General features: G+C 38.5%; 1 protein-coding gene across 11 annotated transcripts in view; it reads left to right on the top strand.

Annotated features, from left to right (window-relative positions):
- LOC115570877 (RNA binding protein fox-1 homolog 3-like) overlaps window positions 1–17699 on the top strand; it is a 1044539-nt gene that overhangs the window by 791467 nt on the left and 235373 nt on the right. Inside the window, exon 1 of one of the 11 annotated variants that reach the window (XM_030399655.1) lies at window positions 1017–1896. The exons of 8 other annotated variants lie outside the window; for them this stretch is intronic. In XM_030399655.1, the coding sequence (XP_030255515.1) occupies window positions 1771–1896 (126 nt within the window). In that variant the 5' untranslated portion in view covers window positions 1017–1770. Of the gene's footprint in view, window positions 1–1016; window positions 1897–17699 lie in introns of those variants that run through there. 2 more of the 11 variants (XM_030399656.1, XM_030399667.1) reach the window with 2 other exon arrangements.

The following is a 17699-nucleotide window of genomic DNA, read 5'->3' as shown; positions in this document are numbered from 1 at the left end:
AAAATGAAACATTACAGTGAGGTTGTAGATTAAATTGCCATGTGGTCAACCTGTGTGTGTATGTCCATGTGTGTCTGTATATATATCTATATATATATATATATATATATATATATATATATATATATATATATATATATATATATAGATATACATACAGTATATTCTTTTAACTGATCTGCTAAATGCTGCCATTTGAGTTGCATCAAATTTATTTGGAAACCATTTAAATAGTAATGCCAATGTATTGACAAAAGTCATTGACAAATACTATTTAACATAAAAGATGGAATAAAGGCGTGTGTGTGTGTGTGTGAGAGAGAGAGAGAGAGAGATGTGAAAACCTCCAGCCTGAGATTAAACATGGAGTCAGTGTTGTCGTACATCCAACAACAATTATAACAGTAAAATATACATAAACTGCTGTTTGTATTTCCTCTTAGAGAGACAGAAGCTGAGGGTTGGGGTTGTATATTTAACTGTATCTCATTATTAAGCCATTAGCTATGTCCTTTCTAGGGAAAAGCTATGCTTAAAGAAAATATCCTCCCCACAGCTGCATTACAAATTATACAGCTCCATGATTTTTTTCAGTGCTGTTAAACACAGTGTAATCGTTTACATCCTCAGTTGTTTCTTAAATAAAATTTAAATTATTGCAAAGTTTTTCCTCCTTCCAGTAATGATGCATTTTTATTCAAACCATGAGCAGCAAAATACAACTAAAAATCATTTTAGTCTTTTCAACAGCAGCTGGTTGACCTGTTCTCTCAAAACAGCGGGATATCACGTAAAGGCTGGAACACAGCTAAACTCATTTGAGAAATAATTCAAAAAGTTGGAATTCATTTTTTAGTTTTTTGGTATTAAGACGGGTGTATAAGGTCAGCTTTGAGGAGAGCAGGTTTGCGATTTATTTGAGTTTTCTACTTGGCAAATCGGTCGCACTACACCAGCTGTTGCTATTATGAGATGACTCTCAGCGACTAGTCTGTCCTGAACCTCTCTGGAAAGGGTTAACAGCAAGGATCAGCTGCTCTCTTATTGTAATGTGTGCAAGCTGCACATGTAGAAAAAGACACATACACTCTTTATCTCTCTTTTTCTGTCTCTCTCTCTCATGCATTTCCATTTGATGTTAGAATACCCCAGAGACTTCCCTTCTCCTATCCCTCCTTCTTCTCCCTCTCCCAGCCACTTCTGAGCCATCCAATCCCTTTCTCCCAACCCTCCTAGCCTCTCATCCTTTCTCCAATCACTCCCTCTCTTTCCTGAAGGACCTCCCAAGCCTCCTTTGTTCCGCCTCCTGCCTCCGCCTTCTCCTCTACGCTCCTTTCTGTTTCCCTCCTCCAGCCCTTCTTTCCTCCCTCCCTCCGTACCCATTCGCGTGCCCTGGCTTCTCCACATCTTTCTCAAAGTAAACATAGGAGAGAAGGACAGAAGGAGAAGCATCACTTTGGCTGTCTGCACACATTAGATTCCCACACACACTCATACACACACGCACACACACACACACACGCGATACGTTTGACGTTTCAGCTTCTTAGAGTGTGTGCCTGTAGTGGTGTGTGTGTGTGTGTGTGTGTGTGTGTGTGTGTGTGTGTCTCTGCGCGGGCATCCCTCATCTGCATCCACTGAAGTTGTAACTCTGGCTGATCAGTACCACTGAAAGAAGTAAATAAGCGAGAAGAGAGAGGACAGCGGAGTGGTCCAGAGAGGTTGAAAGGTGAGAGAAGCTTCGGTAAATAGAAGTGTGACTGAGACTCTATGAGTAAGGTGTCCCATCTCCACATGCTGTGCTCTATGGCGAACTCCGGCTGTGTGCTACTGCCCGGGACCGGGATGTTGCCCCATTCTCTGCAATGCCCCCCAGCCTTCCTCTATCTGCCCCAGGTAAGAAAACACCCGTCAGCACCGACAATCCCCTCTGAGCTAATACCTCTTGAATTTTTTTATTTTTTTATTTTTTTGTATTTTGTATTTGTATTTGTATTTTTATGTCCTAGCACAATGCCTGCTTCTTTCCCATACTTTTACATAATGTTGTTCTTTTTATTTCTCATCTCTTGCTCATTTTGCCATCCTTTTTATTCGTATTTTTCTCCATATTTATCCTCATTCCTCCATCATAAAATATACTTTTGAAAACTGGTAAACACTCAACTTCTTTTTATCATGTGCCTCTCCTAATCACACTTGCATACACTCAGTGGCGTTAAATTCATGAACACATGGAGCAACCCACAGCACCCCGTATGTGTGCGTGTGTGTGTGTGTGTGCGTGTGTGTGTGTGTGTGCGTTCAGTGGGCAGCGGGACAGTGACAGATGTCGGCTCAGAAATGAATTAGACAATAGGACCAAATGACTGCTGGCTCCCTTCTTGGAGTGGCTCCATGCCTGTCACTCAGATGGCTGTGTTTCTATTAATTGTGCCTTGTTCTTTCAGTTATCACTCTGGGTGCTTCATTCTGTTTGTTTACTGTAAAAGTACTCAGTTGACATCGCATCAGTCAATTGCCGTGTTACTCACCAGAAGCATACCTCTGCGGGTGTGTTTTGTGCCTGTGCCTGGTTTACTACTGGCAGCATGTGCAGTGGCAGGCGGTCCCTTTTGCTCTAGACAGTTTGTTATTGCAGCCGTATAAAATATGATAAGACTGGAGAGAGCTGCTGTATAAGATATTAGCGGGCTGGAGTGAGCTAACCTGCCACGTCCAGGTTCCAAATAGCCGCCACACATCACCTTTACGGGGTGGCCCAGGCCACCCGCCTGCTGGCAACACACACACACAGGGATGTAAGCACACATGCAGGCACCAGCTGGGATCCACACACACACACACACACACACACACACACACACTTAGTTCCATGCTGCAACACAAACACCACAAATCGTTAGGGAAGCAGTGTGTCAGTACTTTATAATTGTTTGTGTGTGTGTTCATAAATTAGGTTTCATTGCTCATTACTGACATGGGAAAACTATGGGGAAACTCATACTATTTTGCATTTTTGTTCTTTTGGTAAGATTTCTTTATATATACAGTCAGTTTTAAAAGACATGGAAAAGCTTGCCAAAGTGTCCATTCCTGTCATGATAATATTGTTGCAGCAGTGGAGGGATGGACTTTGAGATTTACATTTCTGTACTGCTGAAAGCCTCTCTTTGAACTGTGGATTTTCCTCTGAAACCCAAGAGTAACGCTGGACTTAGTTTACATCTTTCTTTGCCTTTTTAGTGATCTGAGAATGGATTCCAGCTGAATATGTAGTCGTGTTTTTCTTACTAATTGAATTTCAAGAGTAAGATTTTATGTTTCAAATTAGATGGCCGTATGTTTTGCTCTTGTTGTTTCATCATCAGCCAAATGTACACTATAAACCTTACAAACCTTAGACAGCAAGGTGAACTCCCCAGCTACTTATGCAAAGCTCTTTGCACTATTCCTACCCAGAAGCTGACATATAGACAGTGGCCATTACACCATTGTTACATTACATATACATATATATATATATATATATATTAGGGCTGTCAAACGATTAATTTTTTTAATCGCATTTTGTCCATAGTTAACTCGCGATTAATCGCAAATTAATCGCAATTTTTTTGGCACATTTCTTTCTGTTCTGAATGTACCTTATTGTATTTTTTTCATGTTCTTAATACTTTTAACAACATAAGAAAGGGCAAATATGCTTGCTTTATGAAAATGTTCATTCAACACTTCAAATCATGCAGGAAAATAAAAGGCTCAAAAAATATCCCCTCACCCTAAATGGGATCAAAACATGGTAATGTCAGCTTGTGGCGCGAGGGGGGGCTCTCTGCATCTGCCATGTGTTTGGTTTGCAAATGATATTTGAGACTCGATGTACTTCAGTGGTAACTCATTTCATGTCGACAGTACGTGCAGATAACTTTTGTCCTATCGACGAACCATCTGGCAGTGTTTTCAAAGTGAATTTGCCGTTCATAAGTCCTTTCTCCGTTTCCTTTCACTTTTCAGTCCACCATGTTTTTCCCGAACGCCAACCCTGCTTCTTCTTCTTCTGATTCCCTTTCTTATCATTCTGCCACCCTCTGGATCAAGACTACAGGTGCCATCAATGGCCATAAGTCAAACAATGCGTGTTTCTTTTTTTTAAAATACTGAGCGTTAATCGCGCGTTAAGAAAATTAACAGCGTTGAGAGGATGTTGTGTTAACGCGTTATTAACATGTTAACTTTGACAGCCCTAAAATATATATATATATATATATATATATATATATATATATATATATATATATATATATATATATATATACACACACACACACACACACATTTATATGCCTGACCATTGCATGGTCAACTTTAACCGAGTTTAAAGACACCTGATATATGATCAGTACTGACATCTACCAGGTGTCTTGCAGATATATTCCCTTGTTTGATACAAAACAATTACAACATTAAACATGCTTGACCAAACTTGTCATGTGTACCATTGCACCATACACACCAATTTGGTGTCACGGCTGGTATGATCCCATCACAAGATGATCTTCACTTACACCTAATGTCATACAGGCCCCTTCCCACATTGCTACCCCTTTACTTCTGGTGCCCTTGCTTGGACCCCCATCTTTGAGCTCAGGCAAAATTTGTCCACAGACCGACTCAAACCTGCTTCTGTGGTACTTCCCACCACAAAAGGTTTCTCCAGGAAGACAGTTTGTCATGATGAAACACACACACACACACACACACACACTTTTTTTTGCAGAGCCCCTGAATTCCCAAACAAGACATGACACTCAAAAGCTGCCAGACGTTGTCAACATCTTTACCCTATCACCAACTGAAACCTAATTGTAAGCTCACCCTTACAACTATGTCTTAACCCTCCACCAGTCCTTTGAAATGTCCTCACTTTCCGAAAATCAAAGAGGGTTTTCACAAAGATCGCTGCACACACACACACACACACACAGACTCATAAGGTAAAAGCCATACCACTCTGTTGCAGCAGGTAATCATGACTGAAGATACTGAATTTCTGGAGAAAAAAAAAAGAAGCCAAAAATCCTGTTGGCTTCACATTTTTTTTTTTTCCATTCTACAGTGTTTGCCTTGAGCAACCATATAAGTCAAGCGTGACTTCTGACTAAATGGTGTGTGTATTGCTTTTGACTCTGACACGATGTTGGAATCCCACCATTCATCTGCCAGGTCCTTCTCTATCGATCCATTTAAAGACAACATGGATCACAGCTTAAAACCCCCCACCAATACATTCATCTCCTCCCTCCCTGTGCATTGGATTCCCATTCTTTTTATTTTCCTCCATTCTCCCTTTGTCTCTCTTTTGCCCTTTTTTTCTCAAGGCAACACCTTAAAGAAAAAAAAATCTCCTTAAGTCAATACCATGTGCTAAACCTGCTTGTGCAAGCTTCTCTGCTCTCCCCTGGGAGCGAGGGCTTGGAGGAAGGGGGCAGAAATCTTTACCAAGGCTCACCTAATAGTTAAACACTTCCTGTCTACTGGTTGGAATACACTGAGGAATGGGGCAAAATAAGCTCCTCATTGCTTGTTTCATCCTTGCCCCTTTTCTATTTTTTTGTCCCACTTGTCTTTATTATCTTTGTGTTCTATGTTCTGTCTCTTTTGTAAAGGCTTTATTGTTTTGTAGCAACATAGTATTTGTTTCTGTGACTCATGTGGATATTGTGTCATTAAGTAATAGAATAGTTTTGGTACAGCTTTGTTATCACACACAATTGATACCATTTAACCATGTTTAACCCACGATGTTTTCACAATACTAACACTTATAACATACATGCACATGTTTGTTATCTGTTAATGAAATGAAGATAAAATAAAATGAAAAGAAGAAGAAAGAAAAGACAAAGTGAGAGAGAAAGGAATCACAGTTTAATTTGTGAATTTGTGTCTGCCTAGTTGTGTCCATTTAAAAACTCAACTACAGGCAGCGGGGGATCAGGTACGGTCTGCAGTTGCATTACTCTTGAGAGTCTGATGACATTACACCCAATTCATCTTTCTGTCTGTTCTTTCAATCTGTCCATCTCTTTATGCATGTACATGTACACATAGCCTATCTACTGTATGTACAGTATATTTGTTCAATTCCAATTCAATATGGAATTCCATTTCTCAAGGTGAGATAATACAATTTATTTACATTTTCTTTGTTATACACCTGGAACAGGACAGAACAAAGAAACCTCATAAGGTCAAGACAATTGTACAATTACATAAAGACACTCACTTGCCTCACTTGCAGTAATTGGCAGCACTGATTGCTCTGTGCTCGGGGCAGATTTTGACTTGTACATATGGAGGGCAGGTATACAATGTAACAATGGTGTTAATGGGTGATGTAAAATATGCTCAAACCAACACTATCAAAACACATTTAGTAAAACAAATGTGAATTAAATAACTGAAGAAAAAGAAAAGTGAAGAATTAGGTAAGCTGTGGATTCAGCAGCATTTGATAGTGGAAAATCATGCTTGCATTGTTTTCATTTGCCTTTCACCTCCACAGCACTGGAAACTAGGGGTGGGCAGATCGATCCACATATTGATAGTGTCAATACCAAGGTGAGTATTGGTATCGGATCGATACTAGCGTGATGAGATCGATATTTTTGTTGTAGTTTCTCTTCTATAAATTCAGCAAATCACATATTTCTTCACAGAGTTTGTGTGAGCGCAGCGTCTCTCTCAGTCCTTAAGCGCAGCGCTCCTCTTCACCTCTCTCACTCCACTCACTCAGTTTCACTGTAACTGTAACACAAAAATATGTACTTATATTTGAGATATATATATATATATATAATAACCTTTTTGTGTATCTGTTGAAGGGACATTAGTATTCCTATTTAGGCTACATGCAGATAGGTTATAGATTTAGTTATGTTAAATGTCATTTTTCTTATTTGGCTAAAATCTTTGTCCTGTGTTTTATCGGTATTATAATCATGGTCAACTAATTAAAGGCATAAGTACAAAATCATTCATTGATCAGAAATCAGTATTGGTATCGGTATTGGCAATACTGGCCCTGTATTTACTTGGTATCGGATCGATGCCAAAATTTGCAGTATCGCCCACCCCTACTGGAAACCTATGTGCTGTGTGTTTTGTTGTGGCTGCTGCTGATATGAAGGTGATGTTGTTACTGTGAGAGGAAGCTCTGATCTTTTCCATCTGAACCACCGACTTCAAAAGACTCTTTTGTGCCTAATATCATTAACATCCTGCACTGAAACAGTTTTTACCACTTTCAGCAGCTTATCGATGAGGACATTTACCTGTACACAAATTCTGCACGCACGCACACACACACATACAGTGTGTATGTACCACTGTACATTTGTTGTTTGAAACTAATGTACTGTTTTGAAATGTGTTTCAACCAGCAGTTCAGTAGAGTCTATTCAAGACAGAAATAAAACTAATGAGTTGCACAACAGTTGAAAGATACAATAGAGGAAGGCTAATGCAGTACAGAAAGATTGAGAGAGAAATGAAAGGGATAAGCAAATAAACATGAGGCTAGTATTTCTGAGAAAGTAGCAACAGACAAAAGCGGAAGCATTTGATGAAGAAAAATATGCAGGAGGTATTTCTGCACTGACTTACATTGACACTGTACACATTAGTCACAGATATTTTCTAATTTGATAAAATAGTACACTAGGAAGCAGTTACAATTCCATTGTTAACACAGACTGTCATAGAAACAGACATAATGAAGAAATGTCAATTCATGACAATACACAAAATGGGATGTGCTCAATTAGGTTTCCTAACTTTTTGTTGTGTTTAGGCCCATGCAGCAGCACTTGGTTAAGGTTTGGGAAAGATATCTGATCCTCATTACAATCCATTGTTTCTCTGACGGCAACCTCTAGTGGCTGTTGATTAACGCTCAGTATTTTTAAAAAAAGAATCGTGCATTGTTTGACTCATGGCCATTGATGGCACCTGTAGTCTTGATCCAGAGGGTGGCAGAATGATAAGAAAGGTAATCAGAAGAAGAAGAAGAAGAAGCAATGGAGGAAGTCAGGAGAGGTGACAAAGCCCACATAGAGAGTTGGTTGGGGACGGATGGTCGGATTGCACAAGCTCAGGACTCTCAACCAGGAGACTACAGTTTATGTCCAATGTTTAACTAAACTTGAGTTATGTTGACTTACTGATGTAGTGTATGTATGTACCATGGGTATGTTGGTAACTGAAGTTACATAAGTAATGTAGTTATTTAAAGGCAAACCATAATGTTTCCTAAACCTAATCAAGTAGTTTTCTTGCCCAACCAACCAACCTTATGACCATGGTCCATTATGTCTATTGCTGTTATGGTATGGGAATCATAGGCATCAACCCATTGGATGTTGTTAAGGTATGAGGATGGACTGGAAAAGATGATGGTCTTGGTGTTCTGTTATACAGAAAAAGTCGACTTTGATGCACAAAACACATGATGTTATTGGTCTTACCTTTCTATGCCGAAATCTAAACACACATAAGACTCAGGATGTGAACCACAGTCTCCACTGTCATCGTCTTGGTCTTTGAGTCGTCCATCACTCAAGGGGATGTTGCCTGCATGATCCAGGCAGAAAATATGTTTTATACCACAACCTGAATGGAAAAACAAATGAGGACCTAATTTCCGAAAGACAAAGTGGGCTTCAAGTAAATGTTGACCCATCTTGCTCTGAGGCCAAGTTCATACAGAAACTGTTCCACATCTCTGAAAGTAAGATCTGAATGTAATTCTTCGTCTGATGGGCACATGTGTGTCTGAGAGTGTCTTTTACCAGGTCAGTTTGTTCTGACTCTCATTAGCTTTTCTCACCTATGTCTCAATTTATAAAAGAGGAATGGTGTAGTTGGATGGAGTAGAGGGATTTGTTTTTATTCTCTGTTCATCCCAACGTCTGTTTTACCCTTTCTTCTTCACTCTGTTTTCCTGTCCCTGTTGTCTTCACCCCTCCTTCTTCTTCTCATATGTCTTTATTCACAAACTGTTAAATGAGGAGATATATTTCACTAGTCTGCAATGAATGAAGTGCTCCATCTTAATGTCTATTAAGTTTGATTGATTGATCTCATTTATTTGTGACCAAGACTCAGGAGTGATTTGTTTTGAACTGACATAATTTATTTCACTATGTCACATGTCATGCCCTGCATTTTAATGTTTGGTGAAAATAGCGTAAGTTCTTGCTGACTTAAGTAAAGGTTAGAAAAATTGTCTACCGTAGAAAGAGCGCTGCAGTGACAAAGAGGAACAAAATGAGAGATGAAAAAAGTAGAAAAGTACAGTGGAAACTTTAAGATAACATGTCAGCTAAAGGTCTCTGAGAAGCTGGATGGCTCTACAGCTAAAGGTTATTCAGACAAGCCAGCTTGTTAGTGCGGCAAGGATGTGACAGCATGCAGTAGAGAGAGGGGTCACAGGGTCACAGCGTCACAGGTCACAACACATAGGCACCTGGAGAGGACCCTGCTGTCATTGGTTTAAGGTTACACACTTCCGGTGGGCATCCTGGGGCTTTTTTAACAGGGCTTATGGGAGGCGGAGGCAGTGGGTAACTACCCTGGTGTTTACCCCTGGATTCACTGTGATGACTTACAAGACGGTTGAGAGCTGTGTGTGTGTGTGTGTGTGTGTGTGTGTACAGCGATCTTTGTGAAACCCCTCTTTGATTTTCGGAAAGTGAGGACATTTCAAAGGACTGGTGGAGGATAAGACATAGTTGTAAGGGTGAGCTTACAATTAGGTTTCAGTTGGGGATGGGGTAAAGATGTTGACAACCACTGGCAGCGTTTGAGTTTCTCTGCTTTTGAATGGTATCATACATGTCTTGTTTGGGAATTCAGGGGCTCTGCAAAATAAATTCATCAAGGAATCCACTGTTCATACTGATTTCACAGGAAAAGAATTACTTGCATTTTAAAAAAATGTATCCCTTCTCAGACAACGCAAATGTAAACCTTTAACTTTAATCAGCCAGACTGAAACTTATGGTTCTCGCAAATTAAATTATGTACAGAACATGATGCTGTCTTCTGGAATAAGGAGAAAAAAAAATGAATACATACAGGAGAGTTAGGTGAACCAAAACTGGTTCTAAGGGGATTTTGAATGCATTGTGCAAGTGAGTCCTCACACAGATAGCAGTACAATGTGTGTGGGGTAAAGTAAAACTGCAAGCTGTCAGAATGTTGTAATAGAGACGGGTTGCACTGCGAGACTTTGAGGCAAAACAGTGAGAGTTTGTTACAATCACACACGCACACTCACACAAGAGGTATAGCAAGGGGAGAGGATGTGATGGAGCAGTGTACTTGTGTGTGAAATCTGAGAAGTCCACTGGTCGCTGCCTGGCAGGGTTTTGAAGAGGCAAATGTACAGCTCAGCAATTTAGCCTCACGAAAGGGACATCAAATCCCTGACTCTGGCCACCCTACACAGGACACCTATCTGATCTGGCAACCCCATGAAGCTCACCTATTGATCTGAATTCTCAGACACAAAGATCGAATGGAGGTTTTTGGAGGGATTTTAGAAAGACTTAACTTGCTACAACTTATATAACGTTAAAAAATCTACATTCATTTTCATGTTCACATAAAAAATTTTACTCCAAATAATAAAATTGGTTGTGCATCAATTCTACAAAATGTCACTGTAAGCTGTCCACTAATTGACCAATCCTAAATCGGATAAGGTTGGACAAGCCCGTCCTGTTTAGCCAGCTGCAGCAATATTCAGTAGATCACTGAAGTAGGAGTGGACAGGCGTTGAGGTCAATGCAGGGGGTCTTTGGTGATGGTGTCTATGTTCAGCTGACGGTGAGGTCTACCACACTATCTTTACATTAGCCAAAGTTTGTCTGCTGTTTTGCAACCTGAATAAATACAATTCCTTCCACACAGTCAGTATCTCAAGTGTTGCTTTTATTTGTCCCCATGGAACATCATTTTTCCATCTTGTTGACTTCTTTTTCAATATTTAAAATGAACCAAGCACATAGCACATATGAATTATATTAGATGAAATGAGATTATTATAGATATACATACAGTTAAATAGAAAATAAATTGCAAAAAAAGTTTATTAGTAAACAGAAAAGTTGACCCAGCACCCCAACATTCGGGTACTAGGCTTCTCAATTGTAATTGGACCACAGGGCAATAATGGGCGGGACAATTGTTGAGATGTTTCAATCATAACCAAAGTGGTCAACACTGCCATCCCAGGAGCATGGCTAAAATCAAAGGTAATTCCCAGCCACCTGCTCCAAATCATAGGAGGCAGTTTTTCCCCCCTTCTCAATGTTCAGTTCAAACCCTTTTGGTTGTTTATTTTGTGTATTTGTTTCTGTCCAAATTCATTCTAGCAGATTGTTAAAATTGTAAAGACTGAAATCATTAGTACTATGTATATTATATGTGCCCATATAATCATCATTCCTCAGTTGCATTGTTTTTTTTTTTTTTGTTGTTTTTTTTTTTTTACAAACATATTCCAACTAATAATAATACTATTAAGAAAGAAAGAAAAAAAATATATATAGTAATGATAATAATAATAATAATAATAATAATGATAATAATAATAAAAATACTATTTAAAAAAAAAGAAAGAAAACAAAACACAAGCAGACAAAACAAATAGCACACTTCCAGTCCCTTCCAAAAATAGTTTATTTTTTATACATCAAAAAGGTTGCCTTGCATTTTTCTATATACCGTTCCAGGACAGCTCTTCCTCTCGTTTATGCAGATCTCTGGCCCATTTTTTTGCACAAACATCAAATTGATCACCAATGCTATCATTCAGAGTTGAATACCATAATTTAACTGCATTTTTATTAGGCAGGTTATGACTGTAAAGAATATTTTCAAATGTGTGTACACAAATTCTCAGCTTTTCTATTGACACACATTTTTCAATAGAGTGTCGTAAGGTAATAAAGTTCAAGTACTCACTCTTTGGAATATTATAATCAGTGATTAACTCATTAAAGTTTTCAAGACAATTGCAATTATTATTATTAGAGAATATGTGACAAAGCCTAGTTACTCCATTGTCCTTCCACTTTTTCCAATTAATAACCTTTTTGTTTACTGTTATATCTGGGTTCTGCCATATTGGCTGATTTATTGAAGTATCTGTGTCAATTCTTAAGACCTTTGCACATGACTTTAAAATGTTGAATGACACTTCAATAGGAGTTCCAATCAGTACCTTAGGAAGTGTTTTCATGTAATAAAGACATCCTGAGTCAATATTTAAGCTTTGTAACATATTCTCCTCAATGGTTTTCCAGTCTTTAAACACACCAGGATCAAAAAACATTAACTTGCTGACAACCAAATGATAAATAATAATAAAAAAAGTTAGGGAGCTGCAGACCACCTTTTTTGTATGGATTAGACATCCTCAAGTATGAGCATCGTGCCTTTTTACCATGCCAAATAAATGCTGAGATTGCTTTATGCAAGTCATCAAACCAGGCTTTTTGTATGATAGTAGGTAGCATTCTCAAGATGTAGTTGACGGTAGGGAGGATTTTCATTTTTACAACATTTACTCGACCCCACAGAGATATAGGAAGGCTTGACCAGCGCTCAATATTTGCTCTTATTTTAGTATAGGTTTGAGTGAGATTAATATCTCTTGTTTGATAGATACTTGATGTAATTGTTAGTCCCAGATATGTTAATTCTGCTTGTTTCCATTTTATTTTGGTATTCCGTACACATGTGATAGTACAGGTTTTATTTAAGGGCATCAATTCACATTTCTCCCAATTTACTTTATATCCTGACAGAGCCGTACTGAGTAATGATCTGTGTGAGATGAAGAAGAGAGGATTCTACATCTGTTAAATACAAAATTATGTCATCACAGTACAGTGATATGTTATATGTTTGACTTCCAATATATATGCCTTTGATATTATTTTCAGATCTTATTTTCTCAGCTAGTGGCTCAATAACCAAATTAAATAAAAATTCAATGCGGTCAAACGCTTTTTCAGCGTCAATAGTACACAGTGCAGCTGACAGAGGAAGTGTCAGGCCTGGGCTGAAGATAGGACTCAGAATTAAAGCAATTCAATCAAATTTTATTGCGAAATATATTTCCTTTACTTGAACTCTTTTAAGCAACGTGACTGAAAGAAATAGGCTATAAACCACAATCTCTAAACTGCTGATCAAGTAACATGAAACAAAACAGAAAACAGACTGAGGCAAAAGACCTCCAAAGAAAAAGGAAAATATAACAAAAATTCGCTCACTGCGGAGGGAAAATAAAATAGCAAGGAAAACTAAACTACTCTGGGACTAAGGCAATAAAGAACTTACAACAAAAATTCGCTCCAAAGAGGAGGAAGACAAGGCTATAAACAAAACTACTCTATCAATATCTATGAAAGTTAAGAAACAAAAGAAGGCACTCCACCGGAGGCAAACAAAAGGGTTATAAACTTAAACTTCACTTTATTGAGAAAATCACAAACAAAAAGTCACTCACTTAAGAGGATCAAGAAAACAGAAATACAAACACAGTATCTTGGCGTAGTCGTGGCTTGGGGCAAGGGCTGGAGATGCAGGACGAACACAAACACTCTGGCACAAGACAAAGGAAGACGCAGACTATTTAACACATGAGGGAGAGGGGAACAGGTGGAAACAATCAATCAGGGATGACGTCAGACCAGGGACACATGAGGAAGGGCAAGTGACCTGAAACGAGAGGGGAATTAGATTTTCAAAATAAAACAGGAAATTCACAAGACAAAAACCCAGACGAGACAAAACCTCACCACTGTGTGACAGGACGTTTTTTTGAATGTTAATATTAAATAATTTCCTTGTATTATCAGATGAGTAATTTTTTTTCATGAAACCAGTTAGGTCACTATGTATCAGCTTTCCAATTACCTTAAATAATCTTGCTTCAAGAACTTTTGCCAGGACTTTATTGTCCAGGTTGGCTAAAGATATTGGACGATAGTTCTCGCACAAGAGAGGATCTTTACCTTTTTTATGGATTAATGTAATATGTGATTGATTAAATAACGGTGAGAAACTTACGTTTTCATATGATGCTTGATACATCTGCAAAAGAAGGGGTGACAGATCCCCACTGAACTCCTGATAGAACTCTGCATTATAACCATCGGGCCCCGGAGATTTATTTTTAGCAAAAGAATTTACGGCCTGATTTATTTCAGATAGAGTTATTGGTTGTTCTAATGTGTGTTTTTCCTCTTCTGTTAAGGGGGGAAGCTTTACATTATTAAAAAACTTTTCTAGTGACTCAGGGTTGTCATCACATTCAGACTCATAAAGGTTTTCGTAAAATTCAGTAAAAGTTTTATTTATTTGATCTGGATCAGAGGATATCGAATCATTTAGTAATCTGATACTAGAAATTTTATTTTTTGTCATTTGTTTTTTCAGTCTTGAGGCTAACAGCTTTCCTGCCTTTTCCCCACTTTCATAATCATTTCATTTTGCTCTCTTTAGTTTATATTCAATTTTTTTTTCCTATAATGTCATCATATTTCATTTTAAGTTTACACAGTTCCGTCCATATTTCATTCTTATATTTGTTTGACAGTGAACTTTGTAACAGCTTAATTTGTGTTAACAATTTGCTTTCCTCTTGCTGCTGTATCTTCTTCTTGAAACTACCGATCTTAATTAACTCTCCTCTGAGGCAACATTTTAATGCTTCCCATATCATTGGCAAATCATTTATGGAGTTTTTGTTAATATCCATAAATGTAAGAATGTATTCACTTATTTGTCTCCTAATTTCTGGTTCTCTGAACAGAGACTCATTGACCTTCCACTGTTTAAAACACACTGGTGCTGATTTGAATTCAAGGTCAATCTGAATAGGACTATGATCAGATATCACTTTTGGATGTATTAAGCTTTGTGTCACATTTTTAACAATGTCTTGAGAAATTAGGAACAGATCAATTCTTGAGAGGGTTTGATGCCTGTGGGAGTAAAAAGTAGTCTCTTACATCTCTGTGTAGTATTCTACAGATATCAACAAGCCCAACATCATGCATTAACTTGGATAACGTAAATACAGATTTTTTTGGTTGGTTTATCTTCCCGCTCTTGTCAACTTGTGGATTTAATGTTAAATTTGGATCTCCCCACACTATAATTGTTGAGTCATAAAAATCTACTAATTTACTCTCGATTGTGCTGAAGAAACCTGGACAGTCTCCATTAGGTGCATATACATTTACTAGAGTAAAGTTCTTTGAATCCACAGAAACATTAATGATAATATATCTCCCGAGAGGGTCACGTAATACATTGTTGACTATGAGATTTAATCTCTTATTAAATAAAACAGCAACACCAGCTCTCTTTGAAGATTGTCCAGCACCAAGTACCTCACCTACCCATTCTCTTTTTAGATGACCAAGTTTCTCTATTCTTACATGTGTTTCTTGGAGAAAAACGATATCTGGGGAGAATCTTTTTAAATGCTTTAATATTTTACCACGTTTAACCTGATTGTTTGTTCCGTTCACATTCCAGGATTATTTCTTAATTTCGTGCTATTCATTAGACTAATCCGAAGATCAAGTGTAAAACAAGAAAGTATATATTTCTTCTTGTCATTGCCAAGTGCATACCGATACAACAAACAGCCTTCTTATTTTCCATTTTCCCGCCTATCCCTCCCTCCTCTCTTTTCCCCTCCCGTCCTCCCTCCCACCCACTCCCACACACACATAGAAGGTGCCGCACATAAGACAAAAAGAACAGCAAACAAATACACATTAAAGAAAAAAGCAGAAAAAAAACAAACAAGCAAGGAACAAACACAAACGTGTTCATAGGGATATCGTCCATAATATGTTCTCCTCAGCGGTCCATAATAAAAGTCACTGTCACCTAATGCTTCCCAGATATGTAAATAAACGGGAGAAAATAATAATAATAATAAAATAAACAAACAAAACAAAATTCTGACCGTAGAGTATTGTTTATAGTTATTCCGCCTTATCGTTGTCTACACTTTGTGTGACAAAATTAGGTCAGATCAGTAGTTTAAGCGATAACTCCAGCAACAGTGTTACCGCTGCGTCAAGGCGCAGATCATTGGTCTCTTTTATCCAGGTTTACTCCACACCAGTTGATCCTTTTGCGGCCTCGGAATCCAGAAATGCTGAGGCTTGAGCAACATCCTCGAACATGTATCGCTCACCGCCCCGGTTTAGAGAGATCCTCGCTGGGTAAAGCAGAAAAGCCTGGATGCCGGCCTGACGCGCCCTGTTTAGGACCGGGTAGCAGGTCTTGCGTCTTTTAGATGTAGTCTCGCTGTAGCCTGGCGCAAATTTTATCTGATGACCAGCTACCATGACTGGCTGCCTTCTTGACTCGTTGAGGATTCTGTCCCGGTCAGTGAATCTCAAACACTTTAAGATTAGTGGTCGAGGTTTTGAAAAAGCATCTCTCGGCGCACCAACCCTGTGCGCACGCATTATTTCTGGAGGTTGCTCAGCCAGCGCAGGAAACCATTTTGAGAGATTGGCAAACAAATATTGCCTGGCATTAGATGTTTCGATTCCCTCCTTGAGATTTATCGAGAGTATATTATCTCTACGTGCTCGATCTTCAATCTGGACAAGTTTGTCTTCGTATTTGGTCAGCTTAGTCTGATTTTGCGCACAATCTGTCTCGAGCTTCTGCACACGGGTTTCAATCTTCCCCACAGCGGTATGCAGTGATTTTAGCTGCTCAGCTTGGCGATTCAGAGTAGATTGCATTGTGTTGACTTTTTTTTCTAGCCGACTAAATCGTTCTTTAGCAACATCATCCGCTTCTTGAAAGTGCTTGGACAGCGCAGTTTCAATGAATTTTGCAAGTGATTCAGAGTCTTTGCAGTCAAGAGCAGCGTTGGAAAGTTGGCTCATTGTTTGGCGTTCACGTGTGGCGGCTCTCCTAGTGCGCATCAATTGTGCAATGTTTGCACTTCCCTCTTATTAAATCTCAGGTATTGCTCATTTACTCACAGCGATGCATCGAAGAGAGAGAGAGCGAGAAAAAAAAAAAAACTCTGGCGTTAGGGTATTTAATCCATTTTATGGACGCTCGGAGAGAACAGTCGGTGTCACTCTGCTGCCATCTTTGTGTCTGTGCCAATCTCACACCTCAGTTGCATTGTTGAATTTTTGTAAAAAAAAAAAAAATGTTACAAAAAAATAAAACACGTACAATGTTTACACTAGTACAAGGAACTGCTCATTCTATGGGTGTAACAAACACAGGTTTGTATAAGCAGGCATACTGAGTAACTCACATTTGAGTATAGCTGGCACAGAATCCTCTCCAGCAGGTTGGAATGTTTCATTTCAGTTACTGTCAACACAAAAAGCCTTTCATGTTTTATTATTTGTTACATTTTCACAAAATTAACAAAAATACAAGTGCAAAAGTGGAGACTAAGATGCCTCACTGTATTTAAAAGGAATACATTTGCCTGTGGTGATGAGGATGAAGGTTAAATACTGCAACAGCCAAGAACATAAATATGGAACACAAACATTAGTACTGTGTAGACCAGGGGTACTCAAATACAAATCTAAACAAAGGCCACAAAGATTTTT

This window comes from Sparus aurata, chromosome 20 (assembly GCF_900880675.1).
Source record: "Sparus aurata chromosome 20, fSpaAur1.1, whole genome shotgun sequence".
Lineage (NCBI taxonomy): Eukaryota > Metazoa > Chordata > Actinopteri > Spariformes > Sparidae > Sparus > Sparus aurata.
The sequence above is the reverse complement of the archived record's forward strand: the minus strand, read 5'-3'. Positions and strand labels throughout refer to the sequence as shown.